Source organism: Cyphellophora europaea (genome assembly GCF_000365145.1).
Source record: "Cyphellophora europaea CBS 101466 unplaced genomic scaffold supercont1.5, whole genome shotgun sequence".
NCBI classification, from domain to species: domain Eukaryota; kingdom Fungi; phylum Ascomycota; class Eurotiomycetes; order Chaetothyriales; family Cyphellophoraceae; genus Cyphellophora; species Cyphellophora europaea.
In genome coordinates, this window is record NW_008481811.1 from 442,040 (window position 1) to 456,028 (window position 13,989).

At 56.6% G+C, this 13,989-nt stretch overlaps 6 protein-coding genes across 6 annotated transcripts; 4 read left to right on the plus strand and 2 right to left on the minus strand.

Annotated features, from left to right (window-relative positions):
- Window positions 1-139: 139 nt before the first annotated feature.
- HMPREF1541_05442 (uncharacterized protein) lies at window positions 140-1,401 on the plus strand (the record flags this gene model as incomplete). The annotated part of the gene is made up of 2 exons (XM_008719782.1): window positions 140-341; window positions 389-1,401. The coding sequence occupies 2 exons, from the start codon at window positions 140-142 to the stop codon at window positions 1,399-1,401; spliced, it is 1,215 nt and encodes a 404-aa protein (XP_008718004.1).
- A 619-nt stretch (window positions 1,402-2,020) lies between these two features.
- HMPREF1541_05443 (dihydroxy-acid dehydratase) lies at window positions 2,021-4,241 on the plus strand (the record flags this gene model as incomplete). Its single annotated transcript, XM_008719783.1, has 2 exons — window positions 2,021-2,240; window positions 2,491-4,241. The coding sequence occupies 2 exons, from the start codon at window positions 2,021-2,023 to the stop codon at window positions 4,239-4,241; spliced, it is 1,971 nt and encodes a 656-aa protein (XP_008718005.1).
- A 2,252-nt stretch (window positions 4,242-6,493) lies between these two features.
- Window positions 6,494-7,671, minus strand: HMPREF1541_05444 (lactoylglutathione lyase; the record flags this gene model as incomplete). The annotated part of the gene is made up of 4 exons (XM_008719784.1): window positions 6,494-7,076; window positions 7,220-7,463; window positions 7,512-7,559; window positions 7,608-7,671. The coding sequence occupies 4 exons, from the start codon at window positions 7,669-7,671 to the stop codon at window positions 6,494-6,496; spliced, it is 939 nt and encodes a 312-aa protein (XP_008718006.1).
- A 767-nt stretch (window positions 7,672-8,438) lies between these two features.
- Window positions 8,439-9,920, plus strand: HMPREF1541_05445 (uncharacterized protein; the record flags this gene model as incomplete). Its single annotated transcript, XM_008719785.1, has 1 exon — window positions 8,439-9,920. One exon carries the CDS (start codon window positions 8,439-8,441, stop codon window positions 9,918-9,920), a length of 1,482 nt encoding a protein of 493 aa, XP_008718007.1.
- A 467-nt stretch (window positions 9,921-10,387) lies between these two features.
- HMPREF1541_05446 (phosphoglycerate dehydrogenase) lies at window positions 10,388-12,339 on the plus strand (the record flags this gene model as incomplete). The annotated part of the gene is made up of 2 exons (XM_008719786.1): window positions 10,388-10,887; window positions 10,911-12,339. The coding sequence occupies 2 exons, from the start codon at window positions 10,388-10,390 to the stop codon at window positions 12,337-12,339; spliced, it is 1,929 nt and encodes a 642-aa protein (XP_008718008.1).
- A 272-nt stretch (window positions 12,340-12,611) lies between these two features.
- On the minus strand, window positions 12,612-13,817 carry HMPREF1541_05447 (uncharacterized protein; the record flags this gene model as incomplete). Its single annotated transcript, XM_008719787.1, has 3 exons — window positions 12,612-12,827; window positions 13,068-13,221; window positions 13,330-13,817. The coding sequence occupies 3 exons, from the start codon at window positions 13,815-13,817 to the stop codon at window positions 12,612-12,614; spliced, it is 858 nt and encodes a 285-aa protein (XP_008718009.1).
- Between the last annotated feature and the right edge of the window lie 172 nt (window positions 13,818-13,989).

The window sequence follows — 13,989 nt, forward strand, 5'->3', positions numbered from 1 at the left end:
AACCTCTCTCTCTCCAGCTAACCACGAGGCCCCAAAGCCCCATCTTCTTCCTAACAACAGGCCCCCTCCACTTCGTTCCTTCGACCTCTTGCTATCCTCGTTACCCCTCGATTTCTCAGCCTGACACCGATAAGCAGCCATGGCCTCCGCGAAGCACCAGCCACCTTTCCGAGCCGAGCACATCGGCTCCCTACTCCGACCGGACAACCTTCTCGAGGCCCGTGCTGCGATCCGTGATGGCAAGACCCCCGAACAGGCTAATTTGGCTGCCATTGAAAAAGAGGCTGTTGGCCAGATTGTGAAGACTCAGCTAGACTGCGGCCTGCAGGCTGTGACCTGCGGTACGTGCCCCTCCCAATTTCTGTGATATCCTCCTAACAGGAGCCAGGCGAATACACTCGGACTCGTTTCTGGGGCCTTTTCTGGGATGAGCTAGACGGGACCACCCGCCTGCAAGATGCCGAGTCGTCCATGTTCCGTCTTTACCACCCTGATGTCGTGTCCCTGATCGAGAAGGACCGCAAGGTCATGCCTGGAGATTCGGTCATCGCGGGCTCTAAAATCAAGAACAATGGCACCAAGGAGAACCTCCACGAGCTGCAACTTGTACAGCAATTTGTTCCGAAGGAGAAATGGGGAAACATCAAGCTCACCATGATTACGCCAGCCTGGTTCCACATGCGCTACAAGCAAGGTCGCGCATACACGCCCGAAGCCTACAGCAGTGAGGCGGAATATTTCGCCGATGTCGCTAAGGCGTATCAAACCGAGCTGCAGAACCTATACGATGCCGGTCTCCGCAATGTGCAATTCGATGACCCTGGTCTGGCGTATTTCTGCAGTGACGTCTGGCGCAATGGCTACGCTGAAGACAAGGACAACATTGGCACTGTCGATGAGCTCTTTGATGCCTACATCAAGCTCTACAATGACTGCGTCGCCAAGGTTCCTGCCGACATGCATACGGGTGTGCACCTGTGCCGCGGTAATTTCATTGGCGGCCGCCATTTCGCCAGCGGCGCCTACGACATAATTGCGAAGAAACTCTTCCAGAACTTGAACGTCAACACCTTCTACTTGGAATACGACACCGACCGTGCCGGCGGTTTCGAGCCTCTGAAGTTCTTGCCCAAGGACAAGGTCGTCATTGTTGGCGCCATCAGCACCAAGCTGCGGGATTTGGAGGACAAGCAAACCATCATCGATAGAATCAACAAAGCCGCCGACTTTGTCGCAGAGGGCAGCGGCCAGACGAGGCAAGAAGCCCTCAAGCAGCTCGGCATCTCTCCTCAGTGTGGTTTCAGCACCCATGAGACGGGCTACCCGCTGAGCCACAAAGACCAGGAAGCCAAGTTGAAGTTGTGCAGCGAGATCGCTAACGAGGTTTGGGGAGAGCCCTGATTCGACCGCTCCGTCTGAGGAAGCCTTGTCGAGAATCGACTAGGATCCTGGTGTCCTTCAACAATGACACCAGTAGAGCTTCTGCTAAGGCATGATATACATGGGCATACTGGGACTGTATGATCGAAAAAGTTTGATGCGCGATGAATTCAACATGATACCCCAATAGGTGAAAAGTTATCAGATACCGCAGTAAATATACATGCTAATGCCATGGGTGTTGCCGGCGAATTGAGCTTTCGTTTCTTCCTTGTCCTGGCCTTCCACTTTCACTATCAGACCGCAACACTCAACGACCCTACGCTCGACCCTGTCCAGCGTGAGTGAGTCTGTAGCATGGCGCGTTGCTCGACCCCGCCTCGCCAACATTCCCCTCTCCACTACCACTAATACTACTACATGACCCTCTTTCTCCAACTCAAAGCGGATCGGACGCCGACCCGACTACTATTGCAGACCACCAATGGCGTTTGATGCCATCTTCATTACCACTCGCATCCGCCTCGAGGACTCTTTCAAGCCAAGCCATACATGAACACCACGCCTCCTCTCTAATCTTACTCCGTAGAAGCACGTGCCCACGAAGGCAATAGCAGTCTAGACTAAGAAGGCAGGCACAATGGCTGATGCACAGCAGCAGCAGCAGCAGCAGCAGCAATATACCACTACGACATCGGAAACGCTCCGAGGTCAGTCACAGCACGAGCAGCAGACCAGCGTCAACGGTGGTGGACCAGTATCATCGAACAGCCGGATACCGCCAGAGATCGCGGCGGACTATGACTTGTCCAAGCCCATTTCGTCAAAGACGGGTTTGAGGCAGGGTTTGGCGGGCTATGGTGAGTTCTCGTCATTTCTTACTTGTTGGTGAAGAGGTGAAAGGTCGTGGAATGGGAGGGCAAGATGCTCTGCGTGTTCACTGTGGCCATACAACACGCCAGCAGCGAGAAAGCCACTTCCCATTTGTGATGAAAGTCCCTGCGAGAATACTGCCTGAGTCGTACTATGGGCACCTCCCCCAGTCTGTCCCACCGATACTACTCCATCCATCTACAACTTCTACAAGCTCACACACACGCACCCCATCAGGCGATCCGCACTTCTCGCTCTTCCTGCGTAAAGTCTTCATCAAAGCCCTCGGCTACAGCGACGACTCACTCTCCAAGCCCATCATCGGCATCATCAACACCTACTCGTCCTTCAACCCCTGCCACAGCAACGCCCCTCAACTCATCGAGGCCGCGAAACGTGGCATTCTCGCCTCAGGCGGCCTCCCCGTCGATTTCCCCACCATTTCGATCCATGAATCCTTCTCCTCCCCAACCTCCATGTACCTCCGCAACCTGATGTCCATCGACACGGAGGAAATGACGACGGCGCAGCCCGTCGACGCCGTCATCGCCATCGGCGGCTGCGACAAGACGGTGCCGGCGCAGCTGATGGGGTGCATCAGTGCCAACAAGCCCTTCTTGCCCCTGATCACGGGACCCATGATGCCCGGAAGCGTCAAGGGCAAGCGCGTCGGCGCCTGCACCGACTGTCGTAGCCACTGGGCTGCCTACCGTGCGGGGACCCTGGATATGGAGGAGATCATGGCTGTGAATGAAGAGCTCGCTCCAACGGGAGGCACCTGTGGCGTCATGGGCACCGCTTCCACCATGGCCTGCATCGTTGCCGCGCTGGGGTTGACGGACCTGCGCTCGGGAGCCACCGCCGCTGCCGTCTCTTCCGCCCGGCTGCGTGTCGCTGAAGACACCGGCCGCCGCGCCGTGGCTTTGCTCAACATGCCCGGCGGTGTCGATGCCACGCGTCCACAAGCCTTACTGACCAAAGAGTCGTTCGAGAACGCCATTACGGTACTACAGGCCATCGGCGGCAGCACCAACGCCGTTGTCCACCTGATGGCCATCATCAACCGACACCCTTCGGTGGCAGGTCAGCTAACTCTGCAAGACGTCGACCGCATCGGCCGCAACGTGCCTCTCCTGGTCGACCTCAAGCCGTCCGGCGACGGCTACATGACCGACTTCCACAACGCGGGCGGCATGCTCGCGCTGATGCACCGCCTGCGCCCGCTCCTGCACCTGAACGCGCACACCTACACAGGCGAGACGCTGGGTCAGCTGCTGGACACGACGCCCTGGCGCAGCTTCGACTACAGCGAGCGCGTGGTGCGGCCACTGACGGACCCGCTGTGGGAGCGCAGCAGTCTGGTCGTGCTGTCCGGGAACCTCGCGCCCGGCGGCGCCGTCATGAAGCAGAGTGCCAGTAAAGACCAGAGATTGCTGAAGCACCGGGGCCAGGCGGTCGTGTTTGAGGACGCGGAGGATCTGGCGAGACGGATCGACGACTCGGCGCTCGAGGTCTCGAGGGACAGCGTGCTGGTGTTGAAGGGGATCGGCCCCGTGGGTAACCCCGGGATGCCCGAGGCGGGCTTGATTCCCATACCGAGGAAGCTGGGGAAGGAGGGCGTATTGGACATGTTGCGCATCAGTGACGGGCGCATGAGCGGGACGGCCGGCGGGACGATCGTGCTGCATGTGTGTCCTGAGGCGGCGGATTTGGAGAGCGTGTTTGGCGTCGTGAGGACGGGGGATCGCATCGTGTGTGATGTGGAGCAGAGGGTGCTGCAGCTGGAGGTTGCAGACGAGGAGATTCAGAGGAGGGTGCAGGAAAGGAAGGCGGCGAAGCTGGGGGAGAAGGGCGGCAGGGGAGATAGGTGGATCGAGAGGAAGGGAAGGAGAGGGTACAGGGGTTTGTATGAGCGGAGGGTCAACCAGGCTAATGAGGGATGTGATTTTGATTTCTTGAGGGCGGTTGGTGGTGAGTATGAAGAGTAGACTGGAGAACAACGAGGAATGAAACCATGAATCAAGCCTTGCAATTCGCTGGCTGTCAGAGGCATAGGCTGCCAGAAAATTGACCCTGCAACACGTATCATCGAACTACTGCCCTGGTACTGACAGAGTGCTTTCAAAGAAAGTCCAGGCCGGCAGTCACTGGTGACCTTCCTCTACCTGGGCCATGGCGGACTTTGATCGGACTTTCATAGTCTCAAACGGGTTCGGGGGAGCACACCAGAGGAATACCAGATCGCCTGGTACGGGTGGACTCGAGAGGCAGAGCATGCTCTTTCAGCAGGTTTCAAACGAAACTGCAGATCGCTTCGTGCACCAAACGCCGCAGAGAAATACGCCATATCTGGGAATTTATTGCGGGACAGAGTATTATCCTATGGCTCAATTGACTCTTGATCTTGCTCCGTTGTCTCTCATTCTTTGCGTCAGTCAGGCTGAGTTAGGTATAGTTGGATCGTGGTAGAACTCTTGGATTCTGCCGGTAACTCTGTACGGAGAGTGATGATCATTGCCCGTGGGCCAACTACCGCTTCGGGTAATTGTTGCATTGGCTTGGATATCCCTCTCTCTCTCTCTCTCGCCACCGTCTCCCCATTTGTGATTACACCGATCATACGTGCGGCGGTTGGCCTCCGGCGAGATGTGCATGCAGTCTGCTTCTTTTGATTTGCTTGTGTGGGAAGAAGGGGAAGGAGGCCTGCTTGAAGAGGAAGTGGGTGGAAGGATTCGTCGACGGCCTGGAACGTAAAGCTTCCTTATTGGGACAAGATGAGACTCCAGTGGCAATATTTCGGTGTCTGGCTGTGCGTACATTTTGAAGCATGGAATACTTTGGGAACCGTGGAGGCCGGAGGGGGTGGGAAGAAGGACGTTTGGCTGGAGTTCCTGCGGGGATGTTGTAGCATGAAATTTCTGTTCATCAATCAGATATCTGTTGGGGTACTCTCCTGAGAACTAATCGGTTGTCAGGAAGAGTTGTCGTGCTGGAACTCAATCGTGCGCGCTGCTGTCAGTAATGAGTTGAGCCAGAAGTTTCAGCTTTGCAGGCTGGAACCATGTAGACAAGGCGCCGGTGTAGTCCTCGGGGACACGGCCCCGCCTGTATTGGCACTAACGCACTTCTGATATCAGGATTTCCATCCGGCTCGTATGTTACGTTTCGGTCAGTGCCATCCTGCAATCACCTTAGGCGTGGCCGTGTTGATGAACCCATGGTGGGTGCGTCTCGCGTCAAGCTGGGCGAGAGAGGGAATTGTCTTGCTCAATTCGATGAAGTTGTTAGGTTTCAACGGGGACCGCACCAAACACTGCCCCGATCAAGTAAATTGTAATGTATCTGCTAGCAGTTCGACAAGGAGGAGAGTCTGCCGCTGCAGATCTACGATCTCAGATGAGAGCACCATGTCAACCCTGCGTAAAGGGAAGGTGAGATGCCTCAAGCAGTGTTTGTCGCAGCTTTCGTCTGGCGGCCGTTCCTGCCAATTGCCTGGTTGGGTAATAAGAAAGGAAGCGAGTATGCGCGACGTTAGTGGACAAGGTATGGCGCCTGCATCACACTTTGGTGATAGGTCGTGATACGCAGACACGCAATGTCTTGCGAGATTTGTAAACACACCTTCAGCCTCTTGCGGCGTACGTGGACCAATGGCTCCCCAGTTCTGCTGGCACCATTGATGCAGGAGGTCACTCAGAAGGGCATGTTAGCTGCCCATTTCAGCTCCTGGGACTTTCATCGAAGGCCTGCGTAGGGCATTTTCCTTCCACGGTTAGGGGCTCGGAAGCTTTGAGGACGCGGCAAAGGGCAGAAAGCGTGCATGGCTGTGGCACCGACAAGCCAGCAGGTGGTCGAAAGGACCTTGCTGTTTTAGAGCAAGAATTTCCTTACATGCTTTTGGGCATTGGGCATTTTCCTCATTTGGCTGCCTCGTATCGGAGCGCTGGAGAGTGGTAGTCCAATAGGCGGCGGGTCTGGAGGAGTGTTGGCAGATGAAGAGAGGTGAAGCATGGCAAAAGGCTTTTGGGGGGCTTGACCTGGGCATTATCCTCTTCAAGTTAGGCTCGTCGCGGGGAGCCACAGTCGCCCAGTGGACGACGTTGAGCCCGAGGTCGAAACAACAGGGCGTCAAATACACATAGCATTTCGAAGTGCAAAGGTTCTCTGCACTTCCATACGATACTCGTAGTCGTCAGCTGGAAGTGTTTATGCCTCATATCTGCATTAAACGCGCCGCTATCTACCAGTCGTTTGTCTTCTTCAACTTCTCATTCTGGATGATTTCAATCCAGTAGTTGTCTGGGTCAAGTACGAAAGCCACGTTCTTCATGCGGCCCTCGGTCAGACGCTTCTTCCAGTTGACCTTCTTATCGTCCATCCATTGGCATGCCTTGTCGAGGTCGTCAACACTGAGACAGATGTGGCCAAATCCCTGAGGCTCGTCATTGCCGTTGTGATAGACTTGGCCATCCTCCTTCTCTGTGCCGTAGTTCCAGGTGAGCTCCAGCAGACCTTCCTTGCCCGCCAGCGGGTTAACGCCGTTAGGTGTATCTTCCGGTTTCAGGATTTCAAAGTCCCCAGGATAGCCGAGGAAGTACAAGGTGAAGCCAGCCTCCTTCTGCTCGCTTGTCCGCAAGAGTTGCATTCCCATGACGTCCTGGTAGAATGCCAAGCTCTTTTCCGGGTCCTTGATGCGAATCATGCTGTGGTTGAAGCGGTACGACTGCGTGTCGGTCTCTTTAACATTGGCAGTTTCGTCGACATTCCTCTGACCGATGATCTCAACCCAATAACCGTCGGGATCTAATGCGAAGGCGATGGAGCTACCTGCGGTCAGTAACTCTGAGTAAAAGATGGGGAAGAGTTGAATGGGGGTGAGGCTACTCCTGGTGTCCTTCGAGATGGGGCCTTAGAAGAGCCAACAAGGAACCGGATAGACGATTCAAGTCTGGTGAAGAGTACTTACCGCATTCTCCCGTCGGTCAGCTTCTTCTGGAACTTGTATCCCGCGTCCTCGATCCGCTGACAAGCAGCTTGAATGTTGTCGACCGAGATGCATGTGTGTCCGAAGCCTTTATGAGGGTCCTTGTTGCCGTTATTGGCCTGGAAGCTGTCGTCATTCTCGGTGCCATGGTTGTGTGTCAGCTCCAAGACACCTTCACGGTCAGTCCAGTGGGCGCCGGTAGATGCGGAGGTTGGGCCGTCGTAGGCTGCAGTCCGTCAGTAAATGCTTGGCCTTTCCACAGAATATCGTTTACCTAGGAAGTAGAGGCTGAATTTGTTCTCAGGAAAATCAAGTTGTCGGACTATGCCAGCTTAGCAATTCGTAGGCGGTGACTGCTACCTCGACGTACTCTGAGTAAGACCCAGCAGCTTGTAGAACTCGACAGACTTCTTGGGGTCTTTCACCCGCAGCATGGTATGGTTGAACTTCCCTGTATTGCCAGCATTAGTCGGCAGTTACAAGCACCCTGGAAGATACGGATCTGTACATTTGGACTGGTCACACATAGTGGGCGAGGGGCTCGTTGTTGCGTAACTGTGCCGGCGTCAGCTTGCCAAGGATATCGAATATATTTGTGGAAGTGTACGGTCTGCTAAAGGATTTGGCTTGATGAGTAACTTGGCTCAGCCGGAACAGTGCAGAGAATCTCGAATTTGACATATAAAAGTTTGCAACAGGGCAGTGACAAGAGATGAGAGTAGTCGTCGTCACTGATGCTGGCGCCCCTCCTTTCGGATAATGTTGTGCAAACAAAAAGTCCAGGCGGTGATGTCAGAATTCGACGCGCGAGCACTCTCGTGTCAGTCGCCTAGACCGTCACCTCAGGACTTCTCTCCCCCTCTCTCCCTAGGGCATCGTGTGGGTGTGCCAATGAGGTGGGGCTGCTCCAGGGTCAAGAGAGCTTCTGGACCTCGGCCATCTCCAATGCCGCGTGCTACGGGGCACCATCTACGGGGTTCACCACCCGAGTTAATCTACTCTAGGGCCAAGGGCATTTCCAGTCGGAGAGACGTCCGACACTGTTCACCTCCCGAACGCTCCTGGTTGAGTTTATAGTATCTGGAATACTGCTCATCAAGCTCAGATTGCAGCCCGGTGGTTGTTGTGAAGCTCCTGAGCAACTCCAGCTTCAGCGTCAGCGTCAATCCTCGACCCCGCACAACCACGCGGATACGCAACGATGTCTTTCTCTCCCGCGATACGCGTCGCTAGGACCGCAGCACAGCGGTCAACGTCTCTCCTTCGGGCGGTCCAGTTTACGCACCCTCCCAGCTGCCCCTGTCACTCGAACCCGAATCACCACCATGGTCCCGCAGTCTTTGGCGAAGCGCGCCGGCGACTGGCCACCCCCATTGACCACTCCCGTACCAAAGACTATGCCTTCGAGATGGCGGCAAGCTCTATTCGTTTCGGCCCGGGATGCACGAAAGAGGTGGGTATGGATTTTACAAATATGGGCGCGAAGAAAGTCTGCGTTGTCACGGACGGGAACGTGGTTAAGCTCGACGCCATGAAACAAGTCATTGAAGGACTCACCAGGGAGGGCATTGAATTTACGGTCTATGACAAATGTCGGGTCGAGCCCAAGGACAGTTCCATCAAAGACGCAATCGCCTTCGCGAAGCCCTACCAGCCAGATGCCTTTCTGGCAGTTGGGGGTGGCTCGGTCATCGATACGGCCAAGCTGATGAACCTCTACACCTGCTTCCCAGATGCGGACTTCTTGGACTTCGTCAATGCTCCGCTAGGTAAGGGGCTCCCAATCACCGGCAAGCTCAAGCCCCTGGTTGCAGTCCCGACCACCGCCGGAACTGGATCCGAAACAACGGGCACAGCCATCTTCGATTTGGTGGAGAAGAAAGCAAAGACGGGCATCGCGCACCGAAATCTGAAGCCCACCCTGGGAATATGTGATCCGCTCAACACCCGAACTATGCCGTCTGCTGTGCACGCCTCATCCGGCCTCGATGTTTTGTGTCACTCTCTGGAATCCTGGACTGCCATTCCCTACCATGAACGGTCGCCTCGTCCCAGCAACCCCATTAATCGCCCGGCCTATCAGGGAGCCAACCCAATCTCCGATATCTTCTCACTCAAGGCGCTGCATTCGACTGTCAAATACCTCCCGCGTGCGGCCAAGGATCCGGATGACTTTGAAGCGCAGAGCGAGATGTTGCTTGCTGCAACCTTGGCAGGCGTCGGATTCGGCAACGCAGGGGTCCATCTGTGTCACGGCATGAGTTATCCGATTAGTGGACAGAACCCAGGTTACAAGCATGCTGGTTATCAGATTGAGAACAACATTATCCCGCACGGTGTCAGTGTGGCGGTTACTGCACCAGCTGTTTTCAAGTTTACGGGTGCCAGCAACCCTGAACGCCATCTTCAAGCCGCCGAAGCCTTCGGTGTTGATATTTCTAACGTGAAGAAGGAGAGCGCTGGCGAAGTGCTCGGCGAGGCTATCGCCAAGTTCCTGGTCGATCTAGGCGATCAACCTCGTGGGCTCAAGCCACTCGGGTTTACCGAGTCGCACATCGATGAGCTTGTGGAAGGTACCATCCCACAGAAGCGAGTGCTCATGTTGGCACCCAGCTTGAGCGAAGAGGTCAACCAAGAACGAGAGCAGCTCCGTAACTTGTTCACCGAGGCTCTGGACTATTAGGCAGACTGGCCGACATCGGTTCGCACAGCCCTGGCGCATGTGGGAAAAGTGGTTCTTTTGGGGGCAATTGTGCTTACCATTTCACATGATCAACAAAATTGCTGGCTGGCTGTTTACTGATTGGACTGCGATTTGGGGATTCTGGCTTCTCCCAGGCACTCCGCGGGGAGTTCGGGGCCCCCGCACCTCGCTTTAGCCCACCACACGTCGTCACAACGCGTCTGAGATCCAGTACTCACGCTGTATGGAGAAGCATCAATTCTCGCACTACCGAATGTGAGCGTCGTTGCTTCTGTCCAAAAAAGGTACAAGGTTTGGGCCATAATATCATTTGTTCCAAGAAAACAACTGCTGGCGTTCTATAACATTTGAACCTTCCTCTTCCTCCTCGTTTGATCCACTCCACCTCTCGATACGTATTCCACTCTCACCGCTCCTTTCCCTCTAGCCCAACGGCCACCGTCACCATGGCCAGTACTCAGGACAGTGACCCGAAGCCGAAAGTCCTCGTCCCCGAGAAGCTCTCACCAGATGGCCTCGCCATTCTCCGCAAGACCCTACAGGTGGATGAAGTCACCAAGCCCAGCCCCGCCGACCTCCTCAAAATAATTCCTACCTATGAAGCTCTACTCGTCCGCTCAGAAACCAAAGTCACCGCCGAACTATTGGCTGCCGCTACGAACCTGAAGGTAGTCGCCCGTGCCGGTGTTGGCGTCGACAATGTGGACGTTCCCGCCGCCACCAAGCTGGGCATTGTGGTCGTGAACTCGCCTTCCGGGAACATCCAAGCCGCCGCTGAGCACACTATCAGCTTGTTGATGAGCATGGCTCGAAAGGTCCCCGAGGCATGTGCGAGCGTCAAGGCAGGCAAGTGGGAGCGGAGCAAGTTCGTGGGCGTCGAAGTGAAAGGCAAGACATTGGGCATCATTGGCTTGGGCAAAGGCAGGCTCTCCTCTTCCTCCATCCAGTACACGGGAATCTGACATATAGCTCAGTGGGCCTCATTGTGGCACGTCTCGCCCGCGGCCTCGGCATGAACATCGCAGCCATGGACCCCTATGCCTCTGCCTCCGTCGCCGAGTCCGCCAACGTGACCCTTGTCCCCTCACTCTCCGCCCTCCTGCCCCAATGCGACTTCCTCACCATCCATACCCCCATGCTGGCCTCCACGCGCGGCATGCTTTCGACCTCCGAACTCGAGCTCCTGAAACCGGGCGCCCGCGTCCTCAACGTCGCCCGCGGCGGCATCGTCGATGAAGCCGCCCTCCTCGCCGCCCTAGAGTCCGGCCACGTCGCCGGTGCGGCCATCGACGTCTTCTCCAGCGAGCCCCCAAGAATCGAAAGCGACCCCGAAGCCACGCTCTCCAAACTGCTTCTACACCCCAACTGCATCGCCACGCCCCACCTGGGCGCCTCAACCGTGGAAGCACAGGAGAATGTCTCCCTCGACGTCTGCGAACAAGTCCTACAGATCCTCGCCGGCGACCTGCCCCGCAGCGCCGTCAACGCGCCCATCATCGTGCCCAAGGAGTACCGCACACTGCAGCCCTTCGTCCGGCTCGTCGAGAAGATGGGCAGCCTGTACACGCAGCACTTCTCGCGCGCCGTCGCGGGCGTCCCCGGCGGCGAATCCACCGTGCAGGTGCGCAACACCTTCGACCTCATCTACGAAGGCGAGCTGGCGGGCATGAGCTCCACGAAGCCGCTGTTTGCGGCCCTCATAAAGGGACTAGTCGCACCCATCAGTGACGAAAGGAGTAACGTCAACATCGTCAATGCCGAGATGGTGGCCAAGGAGCGCGGCATCTTCGTCACGGAGCAGAAGAGTCGGGATCCCGGGCTCGGCGGGCAGGGTCAGCGCGGCTACAGCAGTTTGGTCACACTGGTGGCGCGCAGCGGGAGTCGGGCGCCGAGCATGAATCGCCACGACAGCTACCTAGGCCCCATGGACGCCGCCAAAGGCGAGGCTGCCGGCCGCAAGGTCGAGCGTCAGCACGTCATCGCCGGCTACTGCAGCGAAGACACCCCCTTCATCAGCCGCCTCGACCGCTTCGCCACCAGTTTCGTGCCCGAGGGCAACATGCTCATCTGCCACAACTACGACTCGCCCGGCAAGATCGGCGTCGTCGGCAGTATCCTCGGCCGGGAAGAAGTCAACATCAATTTCATGGGTGTCGCGCCCGCGAGCTACGGCGCGGGTGTCAAGGATGGGATCGAGGCGCTGAACCAGCGCTTGGCGGGGTTGAGGAAGGGGAGTAGTACGGGGTGGGGTGGCAGTGGCACGCAGACGCCGCAGACGCCCAAGGAGCCGACGGAGGCGTTGATGATCCTGGGTGTGGATCGGGAGATTGGGGACCATGTGGTCAAGGAGCTTATTGGGACGGGCGGCGTCTTGAGTGTTAGCGGTGTTTTGTTGTGAACGTTGAAGGATTGAAGGTAGGAAACCGAGGGGGCAAAAAGTCAGGCAGTGAAAGGCTTGGCGCGACGTTGGGCAGAGGGAAAAGAAAAGCAGGTATTCTTCAACACGAAACATGACAGAGAGCATTTAGCCAGGAGCTGGAAAAAAGCAATCCATATGATAGCAGCACTCAACGGCTTGCAAGAGCCGATTCTTCAGGCTTGAACATCGGTATATCCCCTGGTATCTCAATCTACCAACACACACAAGCAAATCAGCACACACCGAGCTTCTCAGGCGTTCACACTCGCCGACTTGGGCAGGTCAGTCCCTACAGCACAAGTTGCGCCCGCATCCACGGGCAGCACGTGGCCTGTGATCCATCTGCTCTCCTCGCTGGCCAGGAAGCGCACTGCGGAGCCAATGTCCCACCCGTTGCCTTCGATCTTTAGTAGGGAGCGGTTCTTGCGGCTTTCGCGTGCCGAGTCGCTCATGCCGCCGCCGTACATCTGCGAGGCTGTTAGCTCAGGTGAGATTTGGAGAGGAAGGGAGGGAGCTTGCCATGGGAGTGTAGACCATTCCTGGTAGAGGTTGGGAAAATATGAGTTAGTGGCGATGCTCAAGACTGGGAGTATACCGAAGAGGGGCAGAAATCAGGGGGTTTGGAGTCTCAAGGACTATCTCTATGAGGAGGACTCGATTTGAAGCTGTGTGAGCGCGCTCAAAGGACCCAAGTTGACTGGTGCAACATTTCCAGATGGGAGAAACTCACCTGGGCATACGCAGTTCACCCGAACGCCGTCTGGTGCATGATGCGCCGCCATCGCCCTCGTCATGTTGACCACCGCGCCCTTGCTGGTCGGGTAGAGCAGGTGTGGTGTCCCTCCCCGAATGCCTGCAACACTATACAGACATCAGTAAACTGGGTATCGGAATACAGGAGCAATAGAGAGTATGTCGGGCGCGAAAAGGACCCCCTTTGAGTCCATATTGAGTTTACGACAAACATACCTGCCCATGTTGATGATACTTCCCCTGACACCCATCTGCCGCTCGTTCTTCAGCATAGCCGGAATAGCATACTTGCTCATCAGCACCATACTCCCCACATTGATCTCCATCCCCTTGGCCCACTGCGCGATGTCGACGTCCACCGCCGTGCCAGCCGCGCCTCCCACGCCCACGCAGTTGAAGAGTACATCGAGCCTGCCGTACGTAGAGACGGCGGTGTCGACGATCCGGCGGCAATCGGCTTCGGAGGTCACATCGCCCTGCAGCGCGATGGCGCGGCCTTTGCCATCGGCCTCGATCATGGCGACGGTGCGCTGCGCGAGGTCTAGTTGGAGGTCCACGCAGACGACGGCACAGCCGTCTTCGGCCATCAGGATGGCGGCGGCGCGCGCGTTGCCGATCCCATCGCCGAGGGCGCCGGCGCCGGTCACGATGGCGACTCGGTCTTTGAGGGAGCGGGAGGGGCGGGGCGGGGTGGGTTCAGCCATGGTGAGGAACGGTGGGTGAGAGGACTTTGGAAACTGGGAAGGGAGGATGAAGGAGTGTTTCAGGCTTGATCAGGTCATGTCAGTCATGGCCGAGGGAGAAGGTATATGTGCTGGCGTCTTTCTCCTCATCCTTGCCGTTGTGCTTGGAGTAGGCAGTGAAGTTGGAGATGGC